We start from the raw sequence: 20,558 nt of genomic DNA, 5'->3' as shown, positions 1-20,558 counted from the left end.
TATACGTATCACCTTATAGCCTTTGACTTGAAGGAGCCGTATAAAAGACACACTTTTACTGTTGGAGTAAGTTCACTTGCCTAATACTTCAGAACTAAACAGCACCTATGTTCCTCCCTATATGTAACCTATGTATGTACGCTATGTTTGTATGCCTACCGTACGGATGGTTTCAGGCAAGCAGAACCAAGGCATTACATTTTCTCTTTCTGACATGAACTATTAGAGCTAACACAACTAACGGGCTGATCGTGAGCTGATGCTGAGATGTGTTCCGCTCCCAGGACAGCTAATGTCTGTAGCCCTAAGGATCATGGCACCGCCACTGCCATTTAAACATCAGTGCTTAATTACAGACCAGGGGAAGGATTTACTATTGGTCGCATCTGCCTTGAATCTCGTGAGGATGGAGGAGGAACAGTAAACAGGAAGACATATTGCTGTTGGGTTTACTCAGCCTTCAGGCGGTTACTGAAACTGTGGCCACTGAAAGGCTGTTGGATGATCTGCATGAGACAAGTTTGGTGTTTGAATTCAGTGGGAAGTTTGTATTTCACAAAGCATCAAGCTAATCAGCACCTGTTGGGCTGCCTTTTTGGCAGCTGGGAAGAGGCCAAAGATTAAATGCTTTTTAAAGATGAATTCACCTTTTTTTCTGTACTGGTTAGGAGAGGAGAGTGACAAGGAAGAGAAGTGCATGGTTTTACCTGAGCTGTTCTGTTCCTGCCTGCTCTGTATGTCTGAAGGATTCCAAGGAGCGTGTGAGGTAGCCATGGTACAGCACTGCCAGCTCCAGGGTTACCATGACATAGAGCTGCTGGGGCTGTGGGAGCTGCCTTTGTGCCAGCAGTGAATGGCAGGTAATAAATTCTGCTTGGTCTGAGCTGACCTTACATGGAGCCCTGCAGGTCTCTGTGCCGTGCTCACCACGGTTCATGTTTCTGGGCGTATGGTGCTGAGACATGTCTGCTGGGCTGATTTGGTGGGGTTCTGCATTGAATAGAAGTAGCTGAAACTTTTCCAGACCAGAAATGGCCCTGAAAGAATAAGAGACCTGTTTGAAAGGGGATGTGTCTGAGCTAATGAATTCTGTTACACCTGAGCTGGCTGTGTGCCTGGGCTCTTGGAAGCAAGCGGTTAGTGCACACATGCCTGTTGCTTGTAACAGGAAGGATTTTTTCCTTTGTAGTACTCAGAACATGTATACGTAGGCCCCTTCTAGCCCCTCCTTGGTACACGGGTGTACAAAGCAGAGCACACCCACCACTGTGTCTGTTCTTCTCACTTGCCAAGCAAGAGAGAAGTTGTGCCTGGGCTAGCATTGTGTCTGCATCCGTGCCATGGTTTCTTCACAACCTGGGAAACCACCTGCAAAAAAAAAAAAATCAAAACAAATTGTTTATATAGCTGTTGCCCTAATAAAACAACCTTTAAGTATGAGTTCATGTTAAAGCAAGGGCCATGTGCAGCTGGTGCCTTTAAAAAAAACAGAAAATAAATGGATGGATGAATGGAGAAAAGCTGACAGTTATCAGGAATGAAATGTGCTCCCCTGAAACACTGATCTGGGGTTGCTCTGTTCTTTGTTCTTTGCTGTGTTCCATGCAAGTAGGTGCCAGTCATGGGCTCTATCTCTCTTTCTTAAGAATATGCCTACCCCGGAGAAACTCGCTGCCCTGGGTGCCAGCTGTTCCCACTGCTGTCCCACCCCAGCAGAGGGGTTTGGTGGCTTGAGATGCAGTGTACCAGGTCTGCTGCAGATCAGATTTGCTACTAAATCAGGTAATGGTTTAGCATAAATTACTGTGGTAAAAGATCCTGTCGATGGTTCCCTATTGTAGGCATCTTCATTGTCTTGTGCAATGTTGCAGATCAGCCACAGCAGCATCTGCTGATCCTTCTAACCTTGCCCCAGGAAGATACCAAAGCTTTTTCTGAAAGAGGTCTTGTCCTTCTATCCTGGTGCCAGTGAGCAAGGTGCCAAATGCAAGTGTCCACGTCAGCAGCAGTGTAGTGTCCATCTTTTACTAGAGTTACAGCTCAATCAAAAAGATCTAGTGCCTCTCCCCTGTCCAGACCATTAGGTGTTCCTGTTAGTGCTTCTGGCTCCTGCTTCTGGCTTCTGATGAGGATGCTAGGCTAGACAAGCCGGCACTGAGGGCATCTGTGCCACCTTCATTCCTGATGCAAGTCAACACTTGGCAGTGAAGTACTTTGTCTTTTATTGAGCTTCCTTCAGCAGTTTTGAATGATAACACAGTGAGTTGTGCAACTTCCAAACCTCCTGGATGCCATGTGTTGTTGGACCGTGGGGGCTGCTGAAGAGGTTATCTCCCATTTGGCTATTCATAATCTGTACTGAATGTCCTATATTGTTGTTTGTTTTGTTTGTGTTCTCTCTCTGGATGATGGGAAGGGGGAGCATCACCATCCCAAGTGCTGCCATAACCAGCCCTTAAGTAGTTGTATTTCATCCCTGAGCATTGACTTTGAAGGCATTACTAATTAGCTGGCAAGATGAGAAACACTGAATTTTTGAGTGCAATAGTCATCTGGATGCGTTCCTGTGTGATCTGATCTAGGTGTTCCTGCTCCAGCAGGGGGATTGGACTAGATGATCTTTCGAGGTCCCTTCCAATCTCTAACATTCTGTGATTCTGTGATTTGTATTCCTTTTAATATGCTTTTTAATATAGTATAACGTGTGGCCTCAAAATAGTGCATGGTGTTAACTTGTGGGTGGTAGAGCAAACCTGGCATAAGAAAGTCTCTATAGATGGGAGGTTGCAGCCCTTGACATGCAATCCTTTGATCTCTTTTCTGAGAGTGTGGGAAAACAACCACAATAGCGTATACTGTCCAGTAAAAGTCAACATATGAGACAGGCCAAGGAGAGGACTGTGGCATGGTGCCATTAGAGGTCACAACAACCTACTGCTGTTGCAGCAGACTTAGGGGAATAGCATTCCTGTTGGAGAGGGAGCCTGCTGCCAATGCGTCAGAAGAAATTCTTCAGATGAAGGAAAATTAAACAAAACCACTATTTTGTTAGCAAAGTAAGTTGCTTTTACCCTACAAATTGCCTCTTTCCTTACTCCACTCCAAAATATGATCTTCTCAAAGTAATCACAGTTCCCAACTTGTCATGGTTTTCAGGGGCTGTCAGTAATGCCATGTCCAAAACTTCCCCAAATTTACGAGTAATTGACAAGAGTTTTCTGTTTATCACCATTGTTTGTCTGCCTTGTGTCTGGCCAGTTTGTTGTCAGGTTCAAAGCTTTTTGGCAAATGGGATGCCTTGAGCTTGTGTGTTCATCTCACCACCTCATCCTGTAGTTTCTGCAGAGTGATACAGTAAATAAGAACAAAACTCTTTATTTGAAAGGGACTCCCCTAACTGTGCTGATTGCAGTAAGTAGTGTCTATCAGGAAAAGTACTTAAGTTCACTGTCCACAATCACTTGACATCAGTCTTCTTAATATTCCCATGTAATTTTTAATTGCTTGTCAAGAAATGAGACTTATATATTCCTTTTGACTGGTTGTTTACTAAGAACTTATGAACTAGTTGACCAATACATTTAAGGGAAGGTGGAAGAGGACCGATTGTTCACCATCTTTTCCAGTATAAATAAAGCTCAGAGAAGCCATATCCAAAATCAGAAAAGAGAAGCAATTAAAAGTCCCTATGGATTCAGGAGGAATCTGAGCTTGTGCAAGAGAAATCACTAAAGGTTGCCAGGTACATAGAAGCTATACCTGACACATGAAGATGAGTAGAAGAGTATTTCAGGGAAGTATCATGTGTGATTGCTTTGTTCTTATTCTCCTCTTAGACATCAGTTTAAGGCTACAGTTAGAGTCTGGATTTGGAGATAGATGGACTTTTTGTTAGGCTCAGTAAAGCCATTCTGAAGTTACTGGTGCATTCGTAAATCCTGACTAGCCAGAGCGCTGCTGCCTCTTGGCCCTGGGCAGGTCATGATGAAGGAGTTTGGACCTTTATGGGGGAAAGTGGTGAAAAAATCAGGGACAAAGGACAAAATCTAGAAGGAAGCAGACTCAAAAATTTCCATAGTTTATAGAATTATTTGTGTGTAATCATTGTGCTTGTACAATTTAATACATTTAATTTGTGTGTGTGTGTGTCTACACTTGCATAACTTATACCATCTGGTTGCTGCAGCGTTCACTGGGTATCATTGTAGGCTGTGGATCCATGGACATTTCTTTAAGCAGCTGTGATGGTTTAATTACATTCTGCCAAGAAGAAAGCCAGACTGAGGAACTGAACCTAAACCAAAAGTAATCCAGGAAGAAAAAAAAAAACCACCAAACAGTTTTAACCTGGTTCTGTTCCTGCATCACCACCCAGCTGCATAAAAGCTTGTCTGAAAGCAAGCATTGACAGTGGTATTGGCTTTTTCATGGCTGAAGTGTTTGTGAAACTGCAGTCTCAGGGAAGTGGGTGTGAAACCACTGCTTTAAACTGTACTGTTTGTTCCCTGTTACTCTCTCTGTGCAAGGCATTTGCACACTGCATCAGAATTTGGCACATGACATGTCTTTGCAGTCAGCGTGTGGAGGTCATTGTCCAGAGAAAATAGGAATATGCAAGTTAAAGTGGTTATTCCTAATGTGAACCATATTTCAGTTGCTCCAAGTAACTGCTTCATATGCTTCACATCACTTTGTTTTTCATTTCCATTGGAGTTGAGAACTTGTTCCTAATGTCGTCTTCCTTTCTCCCCAGATAATCTGATCAAAGCCATCCTGTCAGCAACCAAAGATTACCGCCTAACTCCAGCTCTTGACAGGTAAGATGAGACCTTTTAGAATAGAAGGAGTAGAAGTGATTATTATCCACATGTCCTAAATAAATTTTGCTAGATATTTTTGCCAGAAATTATTGCCAATAAATTTGGCTGTGCTTTGGAGGTAGTTCAGGAGCTGGAAACGGAGTCCTCTTTCCAGTAAATCTGTAAACTCTTGAGACCTCTGTTAAGTCAAACATGAGTAGAAAGAGGCATTTACCTTTTGACTATTTCCTAATCTTTTGTTTCATATGGTGTCACAATACACCGTCTTGCCCCTTTTTCAAATAAGTAAATAGCAAGTTTTCAATAAATACATTATTCTTTTTCAGCCTTTCCGACAAAGCAACAGGATCACAAGAAGCTCTTAGAAGGAAAGAAGGGACTGGCTTGTTTTAACAGTGTTTCACTAATACCTCACTCTTAAAGCAGAAGTGTGTGATGGTGTTGGCCAAACCTGTGCCAGGATGAGATGCAGTTCTCTTGGGTCCTGTGGAATGAGCCCCTTTGATTCTTCGGTCCTATTGTAGAGCTTGCTTCTGAAACTCACTGGCATGTTTACGATCAGTTTCCCAATGACAGTCATTTAGTCTTTCCTATCCTTGCTTTTCTGTCATCCCTTCCCTTTGCCCTGCAGTTTTTGTTTAGTGCCACCTCCCAGATTAGAGGTAGTTTTTTTCAGAGGCTGTCAGAGGTTTTTACTGGGACATGATCTCTTTTCAAAGTCCTGGTACTACTCCTTTCCAAGCAGTGGTGCTTCCTTGAACCCAGGGTAACAACACAGTTCCTGTGTTCTAAATACATTGGTTTTGTTTCCTTTCCCAGCTTCCCTTCTACCCACTTTTCCATGACAAAGTTCATAAGCTTTTCCAACCTTTTTGTAGGTCTCCACATCTCTCATGCTGGTTGTAGAGCTTGCCTGCTGTAGTTAGCATTGGGAGTTACTCTCTATGTTAAAGTTTATTCTTAGTTTTTTTGCAATCCGTGTGCTAATTTAAGTTGCTTTGAAGTTTGCCTTGCCTCACAGCAATGTCGGATAGGGTTAGCCTCCAGAGTTTGGATTAATTTGAGAAATTATGTCCAGAAGGCAAAATCATTTTACAAATGACCTTCTTAGAGATTTTGCACACAACTGAGTCTCACCCATCTGGGGTTTGTCTTAGCTCTGGTTGGAGGATTAAGATTTTAATCTGTTGAAAAATCCACATATAGACTCTTTCAGAAGGTTGCTCATGGGAAATTAGTGTTAATGATAGAGGGCAGGTGGAAGATTCGTGCAGTAAAGGTTAATGTAATTGTGACCCTTGCTGCTCACCTATTTTTTGAGGAATAGAATGTGTTTTGTTGTTTTCTTTTAAAGTAATTTCTCAGGAGGTTGTGAAACATAGCTACTCTAGCATGAGCTGCTTGCTTTGGTTTTGCATTCTTTGTAATGGTTTTGGTGCAGAGACAGGGAAGACCTAACACTCAGGCCTTTGTAAAAGGTGGGTGAGTGTATGTGAAGTCCCTGAGATATCAAGTATGAACAAGACTTAAGGAACAGGCTAGAAATGTATTTCTGTAGTATTGGAATATGAAGATTTGGTGGTGTGTATGCTTATTAACACCCATATATCTTGGGAAAATACTGTTTTCTTAGAAATTTTTGTGATAAATGCAAAGTAGTGGATGTTGGTTCTGTAGTACATATGCCTCACAGTCAGATACCTCCTATAGCCCTTCCAAGTGAGCAGGTCTTAGAGAGGAAAAATAAAAATTTAAGCTGGTGTGGGAGAAAGCGACAAGAAAGGCTTGAAAAAGCAAGCTGCAAAGGGACAGCCTAAAGCAGTAGGTGGATGGAGTTGCAACAGAGGGGTAATTACGAGAGAGAGCTTGGGTACTGTAGGAGGTGTTTTAAGGCTTCCTCAGTGCTGCTGTTGGAAACCTGCTTGGTGAGTAGGGCATAGATGAAGGCTTGGGTGTGCTTCCCAACATGTTCTTCAGCTGTGATCTTCAATGAATTGTGGTGCTGTCAGCAGTGGGTCTCTGCCATTTTGGATTCCAGGAGAGCTGATGGAGCAGACTGATGAGGGAAGTTTAGGTACTTTCTCATCTTGTCTCAATCTCAAAGCAGAGCCCAATGGTTCCTCTCTGTGGCAGCCCCAGTGTTGTGGGAGTAGGGCCTTGATGTTCAGCTCATTTCCTTCCCTTCACTGGTCAAGGAGGAAGTCCAGACCTCTCCCCTTTGCTCACCACCTTGGAACAACTGGAGCAAGCCTGACTTAAGGGACGTTTAAAGGTCCCTTCCAACCCAAACCATTCCATGGTTCTGTGATTAAGGGCTGAAAAAAATGCATTATTGTAAAAGAGTTAGATAAGAGTCACAGCTGAAGTCTGTGAGGTACAAGGGGTCAGACTTAGATCTTGTGAACCCTTCCCCTTGTATGCTCTCAGAAGGCTAGTGGGGTGGTTGTAGCAGTAGGAGGAAAGCTCCAGGTTCACCTTCTCTTCAAGACGGAGTTACACCAAGATTTTGTCTGTTGGCAAAGCCAGCCTGTATTCCAGAAGAGATGGAAAGATATTTGCTGCTGTCTGCTCTCAGCCTGTAGCTCCCTACCTTCTCCTTGTGCTGGTGCTATTGTTTCAAGAGGGACTTTAAAGTGGGTCACAGAACTGATTCCAGTTTCAAAGTATTTCTCATAACTTGGGTCATTCCAGTGACCTCATTTGCAGAGCTCCCCTCTCGCTCAAGAGCTGCATTGTCACAGTGCTGTGACGGCAGCACGAGAGGCAGAGGCTGGGGATGGGTGGGGAGGCTGAGTGCTGCCGAGCCCATTGAAGCAAGTGTTCATGTAACCACATGCTGAACGCAGCTTTCCCAGGGGAAGGGTGGGAGAGGTGAGGTCAGAGCAGTGCGTGAGAGCAGAGGAAGGAAAGAAGGGATTAGAATTGTGTGGTGGGGAATCTGCACCAAGCCTTTGGTCTTGTCCCCACCCAAACTTCTTCATTTCTGTCCTCCTTCACAAAGCTGTCCCTTGAGATGTTACCTTCACTTGCCTCCCATAAGCCCTGGAAATGAACTTTTGTTTGATTATCCCTTTGTCAAAAGGGCATCCTGATGCACCTTTCCTCACACAATGTACCGACATGGTGCTGAAATGAGGCAAACTCAATCCTTCCGGGTGTGCGTGCACCTTTCATCATCCCAAAGCAGCTTTGCCAACTCACTCCCAACTAATCCCTCTGTTGTGAGCAGAGTAATAACTAGCAACAGCTGGAGGGCATGTGAACAAATGCTGTAGTCCACGCCTGTAACACAGTGTAAGTGATGCCATGCTTTCTTAGTTTTCTTCATGACTCCTTATTATGGCCCCTTTGTGTTGAACTGCTTATAGTAACCTGCTTCTGCTCTAGGGCAGGAGGTGGGTAAAGCTGTGTTTGTGAGGGTAGTTGCAACTCAGCTCTGAGCTTTTCTGGAAAAGATGGAGATCCAGGGGACTTTCTCTAGAATCAGTGTCCTCTTCCTTCAGAGCTGGCATGGCTTTCTCCCTAGCGCAGATGTTGGTGAGCCTTGTCTTTGACACTTGACGTCTGTCAGCTTTTCCAGGCCCATTTATACCACTGACATTTTCACTGCTTGCTTTAGTGGCTCCTCCAGCGGCCTGCCCCTCATTCTGTAAATCAATCAGGGTTTGGTTTCTAGTCCCATGGCTCTTCTGCTGGCTGGACTTCAGGCGATTTTGGGGTTAAATCTCTGTGGTGATGACCTGTAAACTTCCTATGAAAAGACATAAATCTAAAAAGCTGACTGACCTTTTTGTATTGCCTCCAGGTGGTAAAGAAAGAAAACTGAGAGTCTGAGCTTGTAACTAACAGTCTTTACTAATGCACTATATGAACTAACAAGTGAGGAAGGAATTTGGTAGAGCAGGAAGGGAGATGTGTGTGTCCTTCTGGCTCAGGTTGATAGTACCAGTTTAAGTAGCAGCAGCCAGATCAAACCAGAATATGCTAAGCCTCCCTAAGCACCAGTTACCCTAAAGATGTATTTTTTAATTATTCTGGTATATCTTTCCTCAAAGCCTTAAGTTCCAAAGTTGCGTAAAGGAAGGCTTTGTGGTTTCTCTCCCCTGACAAATCCCTTAAGTGCTTTGATAAGAGAAGAAGAGGAAGTAGCAATTGCTACAACACATACATGTGTTTACAGTGCTATATTGTTCAAGAAAATCTGTGTGAAACTCGGTTTTGGTGGGTGCAGATGAACTCTGAGCATCTGTGTCAAGAGGCTGTACATCTGGCTGCAGCTCCCAGCGTAGGGCTTTAGGGAAAGTCTGTCTGGTGTGGAAAGTCCATGACCCTCCTTCATACCACCCTCGTAGCAACCTGGAAACCAGACTGCATCCGATGTGTACAGTCCTTGAGCTCTTCTGGAAGAGAAATACGCTTTGACATACTATGTAAACAAACAAAAAGGTGTTTGCACACCTCTTTGTGGAGAAACAATTGAGCTGTAACTGATGCTGCTTGCACGCCGTGTTTCTTCAGCTGGAAGCTTGCCTGCAGCCAGCAGTGACATTGCAGGTTTCCCATGCTCAGGCACCATCAGTCAGCGCTGGCAGTGAAGGAGCCCAGCTACACCGATGCCAAGTGTCCAAACTTCTGGTTGGGATGCGAGGTCAGGTGCCTGATATCCCTGCCAAATGCTTCCCTTTCACAGTGCCATCAGGGTGGCCCTGCAATCTTCTCACTGTCCCACAGTGTGATTGCCAAAGCTGGTGAGACCAAGCCAGCTCACCTTTCTGCCTGTCTTGGTCAAAACAGTCCTGGGTGCCCAGACCTGATGTACACACCTGATGTGCAGAACCCAGGCAGAGTCCAAGACTCACCATGTCTTCCTCATGATGTACACACCTGATGTGCAGAACCCAGTCAGAGTCCAAGACTAACCATGTCTTCCTCTTGTGCACCTGAAGAAAGCAAGCTGCACCTGCATACTTCTGAGTATGCAACAGGAACCTCCAGCTTTGTGATGAGAGTGGGCAGAGTACTTTTGAAAGAAATTTAAGAAAAAGCTGCTAGAAGATCAAAGATTAGACCTTAGCATCGAAAAGATAGTAATGAAAAATCTTACCTGCGGACTTAATGAAAAAGGAGGACGCCTATAAATATGTCAAGACCACAAGGGTATAAGAGTGGTTCAGACACGAAGCTGGGCAAAGGTGGTGTTATGATGAGTAAAGGCAGAACCACACAGTTAAGTATTTGTTTAATTTTTGGGGGGTAAAGATAGAAGATGAGTAAAGGCAGAACCACACAGTTAAGATTTGTTTCATTTTTGGGGGGGTAAAGATAGAATGGTGTTGTCCCATTTTACAGCAGCAATGAAATACTTTTTGTGGTTTTATGAGTAACTGTGAGGATGTTAAATGACAATTAGATGTCTTTTTAAATCAGTAAGCACTGAAGAGTATTTAAAGAGCTAAATAAAGAATTCTTTTTGTTATTACTGTTTGCTTTTTATCCCTTCTTGGGATGCTGGATAGAACAGCAAATGTCGTACCATTCCTGGAGGAATACGGGAGATGACAAAGAGGAGGCTGTAAGTTGATCAGTTTGGTTTTGCAGGAAAAATCCTGGAACGTTAGTTCTGAGATGGAGGTAGGAGGGCAGCATAACTGATGACAGTTATCTTGGGTTTTGTGCAAGTTAAATCTTGTCACACAGAGGATGTATTTTTTAGATGAACTAGAAGCTTGATTGATGAAGGTAACCTGTTAAAGATAGGCATTAGTTATTTGACTCAGTCCATTATATTCTTATTCTACACAACACTGTTGTAGTCATATCCTTTTTAGGAATGGAATATGTCACACAGCTTTAAAAAGTTACTGCCAGGCTTGAGAACTAATCCTTTAGTGACACTTCTAGTGTAATCCTGCTGGCAGGTGTTTGCAGTAGTTAAAACCAATCTAGAGGAAATGTAAAATTACACTAGGAAAATCTGCCAGAGCCAAAGACTGGGGAAGGAAGGAGTTAGGAGGACCAGGACAGCCGAGACCTTTTCATAGGGCCCTTCTCTGAACACTCCTTTACTGGAGCCAAATCAAAAGTCAGGCATCTCAGAGGTGACAATGCAGATCACACGTACAAGATTATATTCTGCAGACCAATTACTATAAAAAGAGCACTGGAATGATGTACATAAAATCTCTGTGTAAAAGGGACCCGGCTTTGAGCAGCATTAGCTCCGCATGCTGGTCTTCCAGAGTCAGTGCTTCGGAGATCTGGGGAGAAGTTGAAAACGGTTCAGAGAGGTACTGCAAATGTGACTCAAAGTCTAGGAGAACTTCCATACCTTAAGAGATGTGATGAGCTTGCTCCAGTTTGTATGGTCAAGAGAAAATTAAGAATGGTTTTTGATCAGTCTACAAGTACTGTGTGGGAACAGGGCCCTGAAGAGGGGCTGCTGGAACACCTTTGGGTGATGAAACTGGTTCTTTTATCTCGTGTAGCAGCTCATGCTCACCGGTTTGACCCGGGAATGATTATCCACCTAGAGGCAGATGTTTACACAGGGTGGTTTGTCAGTAAGTGGATCACATGCAGATGTGGACGAGGCTGCTGACAGTAGATGGTGCTTTAATTTAGCAGAAAAGAGAAGAATGTGATAAAGTGGCTTGAGGCTGAAACAAACATATCTGTATTCAAAATTGGTGAGAGCTAGCGTCCTAAGAGTAAATGGGAAAGGGATAGAGGGGAGTGTCTGTAGCCTGCAGCCTTTGGATTTCAGCGTGGTATTCTTCTTCAAAACGTAAAGTTAAGAAAAAAGTCATGGCTCAAAGATAATGGAGTAAAGAAATGACAGTATTTCACCCAGTAGTCTGTTGTTTAGGAGGTCAAACTTTCTTATCATAATCATCAAAAGAGCATATTTTAATCTGAAATGTCACTTGGCCAGAACAGAACTGTCTTTTTTTTCCCCACTTGCAGCACCTTTTCCTCAAAAGTTTTGACAAAAAAATGTCACTTGGCCAGAACAGAACTGTCTCTTTTTTTCCACTTGCAACACCTTTTCCTCAAAAGTTTTGACAAAGTTGTTACCATCTTTGTCACTCAGTTGGGTGTATTTGGGGCTGACTCCCTTCCATCCTTGACCCAATATATTGCCTGAACCAGATCTTGCCTCTGCTTTCTCCTTGTCACCAGAACTGTATTCTTTTCCTGTGCCATTGCCTATAAAGTTCATCCTCTATTGTGATTTGATTATCACAAACATCCACCTTCTTCAGCCCTTAGGGGACAAGCACTGGGCTAATACGGGCATCTCCTCGAGGATGTTTTTCTTTTGGAAAGACTGGAATCTGCAGTGAAACTTCATCTGGGCTGGGGAAGCTGCTCCTGAGCGTTTCTTGGTGCTGTTAATTCTGTGCATATCTCCAACTAATGGCTCTGTCAGCGGGGTAACCCTCGGTGGTTTAGCTTAGTCTTTAAGTACATGGTGCTGTTAATTCTGTGCATATCTCCAAGTAATGGCTCTGTCAGCGGGGTAACCCTTGGTGGTTTAGCTTAGTCTTTAAGTACGCTCCAGCCCTGCTCTGCAAAGATGAATCCCACGTAAGTAGAGCTTTCCTCATGCCAGCTCTTTAGACTGATCACAGTGAGGACAGCCTAGAAGAGACCAGTTGACCATGCCTGGGACTAGGAAGGCCGCCTAGCCCAAAGATCTGCTCCAAACAACTGATTGCCTTGGACCCTTTCCGAAAAAGGCTCTGCAGACACGTATTACTTCAGTGAACTACGAGAGATGGAGGCATGTTGCCAGAAGAGCCAGCTGCGTTTGGGATTAGATGGCTGGAAAGAAGTCCTCTCTCTCTCTTCAAAACGAAATCACTTTTTAACATCTGCTGCAGAGAGTTCTCGTGACTCATGGTTCCACAAGAAACTGTCCTCTTCCTTCTCTTTCCTGTTTCTTCATTAATTAAGGTTATTTTCCTTCCCCTTCCGCACCCATTATGTCTCCATATACATTTCCTAATGGACAGGAGTGTGCGGGTGTCCTTTTTCTATCCATTTTGTGGTTTTCTATCTCTTGAAGTCTCATAATAACTGCAGCAATTTTGCACTCAGCAAGGTGAGCGCACCCCAGATAACCTGGAAAGATCTGCCTGCACTCAGAAATTTGCTTGGAGAGAAGACTTCCTCACTAAGCCTTTGGTTTATTGTTATTTCAGTGCAAAATGAATAATGAGAAGGTTTAAATAAACAGATGGGTTTGATTCAAGCCCATCATACCAGGGGTGTGGGGGGAGAGGAGCTGCTTGCCCTGGCAGCTCATCTCATTAGGCCACACGTGGTGCAAGGTGTTGAAAGCAGTTTATCACGTGTAATGCCCAGGCGTGATGGGGTGAGCTGGGGATCAAGCGTATCTCTGTCCTCCCCTTAGTATACCAAAAGGTTTCCTGTAGTTCTCAGATAGGTGCAAACTAAATATGTGCAGCTCAATGTGTTTGAAATTATGTTACAAAAATCACCTCTTTCCTCTGTTTCTTCCACAGTCTCAGCTGCCGGCGATGTATTATTGTGGGAAATGGTGGAGTACTTGCAAATAAGTCATTGGGGTTAAAAATTGATGACTATGATGTTGTTGTCAGGTGAGTCTTTACCATCACAGTTTTCTTGTCATATATTCAGTTTCTGAGTTGCTTCACATGCTATGCAGGCAAAGGTTAAACCTACACTAGTGACAGTTTCTATTAGTATGGGCATATTAACTGATATGGAGGGGAAAAACAAAGAGCATATAAGTGTTTCTTATCAATTATGAACACATGAAAGGGTAAAGGCACTCCTCAAGCATTCCATTTTCCACAGCTGTTTGGGAATGTGCTCTCTCCTATGATCCCACTGGAACCTTCTCTTCATAGCTCCTTTCTCAAAGCTGCTTCATTTGTGATGCCCGTAGGCAGTGATGGTGGTGAACGTACTGTTAGATCTGCTCCCAGATAGATCTCCCAGATAACTCACGGAAGTATTATTGGTCATACATGTGTAACATTCCCTGGGAGCCACACTTCACAGTTCGGATGGGAAGAACTAAGAACAGTGCAGCATAGGGTCTTGGGAAGCAGTAAGCCTCCATGAGTGAGGACCCAGGAATGGTTAAACACCTGTAGGTGCACCCTAGAAGTTGTGAATACTTTGCCTCTGTTTTGCTGCGGATGTTGATGTTGAATAAAGGAGCAGAAGCTGAGCGGTGTAGGAGTGGAAACAACCACAGTCAAAGTTAGGACTTCTTGCTTTCACGGAGGACCTGGATCATCGCCATCTCAGAATGCTTGAAAAACGTGCTGATATGTGAAATCACAGGTCTAGTCATAACTCTTAGTAATAAATCTGTCAAGTCAGAGAGGTGTTCTGGGTGACTGGAGATTAACAAACATAATACCTGTACTAATGGAGAGTGAGAGAGAGAGTGTGTGTAGGAGGGAGGGGGGACATGCTCTAGGGAGCTACAGACCCATTAGTCTGACCTGAAAAAGATGAAGAGCTTTACAGCAGGTTCTGAATCATGAGTAATAAAATATTATGATGCTAAATAGAAGAAGTTTAATAAACAGCAGTGTAAGTTTATAAAAACTGGTTTAACTTTGTCTAAGCTGGTATTTTTTTTCTTGGTAAGATAACTGATTTCATATTACAGGGAATGTAACTGATATAATCTCTGAACTTTAGTCAACCATGAGATGTGGTGGCAAATAGCAAATTCCTAGCTAAGATGGAAGAAAGAAAGGGATTAGTAAAAGAATTTAAGGCAGAGAGAAGGTATCACTTAGCATGGTGTGCTTTCTCTCCCATTTGCTAGTAATGGGCACATGAGGAAAGAATAGAACATACACAGAGTAATAAATACCCTCTAACCCTGGACAAAAAGACCAAGAAGATCCCTTTCAGTCTTTTGTTCCTGTGAACTGTTCCCTGCTTCCCAGGCAGTGCTCTGGACACAGGGATGACTGTTCAGAAGAGGACAAAACTTTTACAGCCCTTCTCCTAGTTCATCCCCCTATTAGTTGCTACTGAAGAGCTATTACTACTTGTCATAGTCTGGTGACTTGCAGTTATTTGAGCTGAATTACAATTCAGCTGTAGCCTCTTCTTGGACTCAAAATGTCCAAAAAGTAGCAAGAGAACTGTGTCAATCCATCTGGACTAAGCCACCCACTAAGATTTACATCAGAAAGTCCACTATTTAATTTCCAAATGAAAAGCTCAACCGCTTCTCTCCACATCAGTAAATCTAAGTCAGTTTGCAAGCTGAGAGGATAAGAGGGCAACTAAGCACCTGTGCTGTTTGTGGGATGGATAAGGGAGAGAAAAGTCAACTTTAAAGGTTAAATGAAACCAGGCTCTTGGATGTGGGACTGAGGAGATCAGAGCAGACTTCTTAAATGTATCCAACTGCTTCCTTTACTGCTATGGAAGCTGAGCAAGACCCTCGTGTCATAGCATCCTTTTTCATAGGTTGCAAACTCATTTGAAGGATCAAATTTGGGACCTAGGAGGTGGATTTTAAGGGGAATAAAATGTACATTTGTGGACGAAGGAGTGATCCAGCAGTATGTGGATTTTTTTGATGCTTGATGCGTGTCCATGTGAGGATTGCTAATTGCAGCAAGAAATTTTGATCTTGTGGTTAAGAGGGTCAGATCAGTTTTAACAGTTCTGAAACAGCTTGGAGCGAGTTAGGTACTGTTTTTCTTTAACTGCATATTATCACATTTCAGTGCAGACACTGTTCGCAGTTGCCACACTGTTTACCTGGCAGGAGCTTCTTGCAGCAGTCAGTCATCGGTGCTCTGAAATGCCTCCTTAGAATAGATTGCAGACAGGGGAAAAACAAGTGTGTATCAGAAATTCCTGGTTAGAATGAGATAGGGATTCATCTGATGATGATACTTCAGTGATACTTGAGAGGATCTTCGTGGTGCCAAGGTGAGGAGTTATTGTATCTAAGCTCCCTATGTCATCAGTGGACACAGACAGAAAAACACTCTGGAACTTGTTATAGAGAAAACTGCCCATCCACGGACTGTACGGGAAGGCCTGGCATCTTAACTGAAATTTTCTAAGATTTAGCTGTGTTTATAACCACCAGCGTGTCCTTCCTGCCTCAGAAAGGGTTCAAGCTGTGCAGTATGCACCTTCATGAACACAGGCTGCGGCTGCCAGAACTCTTCCTGCTCCATTGCCTGCGCTGCCCCTGGGACACTGACCGTGGGGCTGACAGTGCTGGCTCATTAGCAGGACTCCATCACTGTGACTCTGTCAGCAGCTCACTTTCTGGCCCTTTGCTGGAGACCTAAGTTCATTTTACTTGGGGAAATGGTTTGTTTTGTTTCCTGTCTAGATACGAAGTAGGGGTCCCAAGTTTTGGGAGCTTTAACAAGGTAAGCGGCAAAACAGCTAACCCAGCAGCTGGAAGTGGGGAAAGCCCTGACAAAGAGCTACACGTTGACATTTTAAAAGACTGCAGACAATAACCTTCCCCTCAACTTCAAGAAGAGAGCTGAAAATATTTATAACTAGCTTTCTTTACATAGTACTTCATTGCATTTATCTCTGTTGCCTTTAGAGCCACATGCTTTTACATTATGTAGGGTCATCTACCCCAAAGAGACACAACACCTTGGAGTTTAAATAATGCCCACAGCAAAAATGAGTTATGTATGAATGCACCATCAGCAACAGCCATAAAAACAAGAGATCAGGCTGCCTGGGAGCACTGTTTCTGCAGGCAGTCAGGTCTAGATACCTCAAGGTCAGGGTACAAAGCAAGGGTTTATAAACTGCTAAAAAAGGCTTCATCCCCTGTATAACTTGTGGTGGTGCCGATTGTTAAGTTGTTTTCCCTTTAATATTTTATTCCTAATGATTCAGTATTTTTACTAAAAACACATAGGGATTTATTCTCCTTAATTCTGAACAGAATTTCAGATTGTATACAGGGATTTTCTTCTACTAAAAGGTTTCCCACCTAAAATGCTTACCCGGGCTGAAAGAGACAAATCCAGATCCTCATTAACATTCCTACACAGCAAAATTTGCTGTCCATAAGCACTTTCCAGTATATTGAACTACCCCAAGTCAAGAAGGCTGCAATAATTCAAGCAGACAATGCTGTTCCATCAGGGGCTGCTGTTTGATGTCAGCAAGATTTGTATTCCAAGTTACTTGAAATTTCCTCAGCTTTGGGTTTCTAGCTGTGAATAGAAGTTTTGAATAACTTTAATGTCATGAAAGTCATCACTGCTGTTAACGCCAGAGCAGTTTGTTTTTTGAAGGGAAAAAACTTTGTCCCTGAGGGGTGTTTTAACAAAAGCACAGCTAAACACATACCATTCCCTTAGGAATCAATGTGCCCAGGAGCAAAGCTGTGTCTCGGCTTGGGTGTTTTCAGAGCGTGTTGCACTTCCACAGCAGAAACTCCTCCGAGTCAGCGAGACTGCAGTGCTGCTGAGCCTCACCCCAGCTGCGCAGCCCAGCCTCTTCCTTCACGTTGCAGGGCAGCTGGCCTTCTGGATGGGCCAGTTTGGGGAATTAAACCAGGTGGAGATTGTTCCTTTGTTTTTTTGGAAATTATTAGCTTGCTGAGTTGCCTAAACAATGTCGCTGCAGGTAAGATGAGCAATGTAAGCTTGGACTGGGGTTGGAGCGTGAGACCAGTTTCAGTCCACTTAAACTACCATGGCACTATATCCTCTGTTTCAGCACAGTTTTGCAGAATCCAAGAAAGATATCCTGGGAGTGATGTGGTGTTAAAATATTAATGCTTAGTTTGTAACTCTAAATTCGCAAAGACAGTATTTTTCAGTTTCCTTTCCCAAAGCTTCCAGTCCGATTTAAATCACAACAGTGGATGTGCAGAAGTGGTTTGCATTATATTCAACGAAATCATTTAAATAGCTTCTAATTGAACTGTTGTCACTTGGTATAAAGCTTCATAAATGTGATTAAGAACTGCAAGAGTTAACATTTGCTGCTGTAACAGCTGTGAACAGGGAGCTCTTGCCCGGCAGTGATTGCTGTATCATCAACACGCAAGAGTTTAAGTGGGAATCCATGACAGTGTCTTCTCTGGTTGCCCTGCAGGCTGAACTCGGCTCCTGTGAAGGGCTTTGAAAAAGATGTGGGTGGCAAGACAACTCTCCGGATCACATATCCTGAAGGTGCAATCCAGAAAATGGAGCAGTATGAGAAAGATTCCCTCTTTGTTCTGGCGGGATTCAAATGGCAGGATTTCAAGTGGCTGAAATACATTGTTTACAAGGAGAAAGTGGTAAGAGCACTGTCAGCTGGCTTTGTGAAGGTTACCTAATTAGAAATGGTGGGCAGACATGATATCGCAGTTGTATTTGCCGTGTTTTGGTCCAAGAAGAGTTCCTCTGTGTGTCCTGCTGCATTTAAGTGAAGGCATTTTTACTTCCATGGACTTCAGCTTTAATTAAATATGCTTCACTAAGACATCTCCTCTCCGTATCCTGACCTTGCATTACAGATGAGACTTTCTATTCAAGGTTATGTTAGTGTGTGCTATGAACAATTAATTAAATTTTTATTTATTTTAAAGGACCAACTTTTGCATGGATTTTATGGACTCTTAGGATTTGAGACCAGAGGAAGGAAAAGAGCAATGGCAAGGGGGGGAGATGGGAGTTTGGGAATAAGGATGTGATGGCACAGGAGGGGAGGACAAGATAACAACAGCACAACTTTTTGAAAAGGTGCAATCCATATATTTAATGTGACTTCCCTGTGCTCTGTTATTGCTGTACTGAGATTCATGATTTGTGTTTGGCTAAAGTAGTACCCAGAACAGTATCAAGTCTAATTTCATCATTCAGTCCACTGCTTTCTCCATGTACATATTTTGTCCCAATCAGTTGCATCAGTGCTCTTCTGAAGTACTCTGGACCTTTTACTAGTCAGGGTTGTTCTCTGTAATACACCCATCCTAAATAGAATCAGGTTGTAATCAGTGGCTTCTCATTCAGTGAATGGTTTGTCTTTATCTGTTGTCATGAAATCCAGAATAAATGCCCTCCATTTGGGAATAGTACTTGTTTTACAGATCTTATGTATCTGCTTTCAAATGTTCTTTAATGATTTTTCAACAAATAACCCGACAAACGGATTAATGTTGAGAGGATGGGGTGTTGTATCGTGTTTGGAGACAGAGGGAGGAGGCTGTCAGCTCACCGTATACAGAATGAAAGAGTCTGGGAATATAATTGTATATGGTTGTTACATAGATGGCCTTAAGGGCTCATACCTTGCTCTTGTCTCACACTTGCAATTATTTTCCTGGTACCAGATGGATGAAGTTACCTGTCAGCCTCTGGGCAAGCACAAGCGAGCTTTCGTAACATGAATAATTGAGTCAAAAGTAATTTTCTTTGCCTTGTGTCACACTCTTGTTCTTCATTCTGGGCGAGGGAAAGCCCTGGTAGTGTCGGTGCCCTGCAACCTGAACGCAGTGATAGGGACTCCTAGTGTTTCGCTTGAAGTTCAAAGGAGGGATTGGTTTGCTTCAAAACAAATTACATTTGATTCTAATGTGGTATCCCCTACTCCTGGAAAGATGCATCAAATAGGTTGTATAAACTTGCTAGAAGATTAGGGAGAGCGATTGCAGTCATCTTAACTGAGTGCTTCAGTGCCCAGCTTGGCAAAGAGCGAAAAGAACTTGAGCTTCTTTTGTTGCATGTTACTTCAGTGCTCTTGTGGTTGGCTCCTTATACTTCATTTCTTTGGAATAAACACTCCTTTTTTTTTTTTTTTTTCAGTTCTTGTAGGTGATGTTTTCCAGATCTCTTAATTCCTGTTGCTCTTTTGAATGCCAGCAGTTGATTCATCTTTTTCTTAAAGAGCAGCGCCCAAAAATGTACACAGTACAGCAAATAGAGGGGAGCGAACAGCTGCTTCACTAGCCTCCCCGTTCTCATTCTCTATACATCCACTGCTTTGTCTGCCTTTTCCACAATGGCATGGGACTTAAGGTGAGTGTCTGGTTCCCTGAGACTCCAGGGCTCGGGAAGAACTGAAGAGCAGCTACCTCCCCAGCTCCACACCCTGTGCTTGTGTCAATGGCTCTTCCCGCCAGAGAGCAGCCCCATGCACTTGTCCCTACCAATTCTTTCTTCCAGAGCATTTCTCCAGTTTGCCAAATTCCTTTGACAGAGCTTTCCAGCATACCCACCATTCTTTCCAGATTCATGTCCTCTGCAATTTAATAGACATACTTCTTGCTCCATCATCCACGTTGATAAAGAAAACACTAAACAAAGTTGGTTCCTAGGCAGACCCCAAAATAATAACATACTTCCATTTCTGTAGTGAGGCCACTGAGAACTCATCCTGGATAGTTTTTTGGCCACTTCTAAACTTGTATCACAGCAGTATCATTAGTAACATTTTTTGGCATGTTTGTGAAAGTGATATGTCAGAAGCCTTACTGAATTCCAGTTCATGTCTTGCTTCTCCTGTATGATATGTTTTTCCTGTATGAAGAAATACTTTTTTTTTTTCCAATAATGATTTGCTCTTGACAAATCCACCTGGGCTGCTACTCATCTTTGTGTTTATTTTTTGTTTTTTTTTTTCAAGTGGTTTCCAATAGTCAATCTTGCTATTCTGAGAACTGAAATAATAAATCAACTCTTCTCCCATTTTCGCCTTCTTAAGGCTAGGCACTACTTTTGTCCATTTTTC

General features: G+C 43.1%; 1 protein-coding gene across 1 annotated transcript in view; it reads left to right on the top strand.

Annotated features, from left to right (window-relative positions):
• Positions 1-20,558, top strand: part of ST3GAL3 (ST3 beta-galactoside alpha-2,3-sialyltransferase 3) — a gene marked incomplete at its 5' end in the record, with an annotated part of 112,277 nt that overhangs the window by 50,062 nt on the left and 41,657 nt on the right. The window contains 3 exons of the mRNA XM_010079636.1: positions 4,754-4,817; positions 13,349-13,444; positions 17,940-18,126. Coding sequence (XP_010077938.1) covers positions 4,754-4,817; positions 13,349-13,444; positions 17,940-18,126 — 347 coding nt within the window. The remainder of the gene's footprint in view (positions 1-4,753; positions 4,818-13,348; positions 13,445-17,939; positions 18,127-20,558) is intronic.

The sequence above is a fragment of the Pterocles gutturalis genome, unplaced genomic scaffold (assembly GCF_000699245.1).
Source record: "Pterocles gutturalis isolate BGI_N339 unplaced genomic scaffold, ASM69924v1 scaffold14234, whole genome shotgun sequence".
Taxonomy (NCBI): Eukaryota; Metazoa; Chordata; class Aves; order Pterocliformes; family Pteroclidae; genus Pterocles; species Pterocles gutturalis.
The sequence above is the reverse complement of the archived record's forward strand: the minus strand, read 5'-3'. Positions and strand labels throughout refer to the sequence as shown.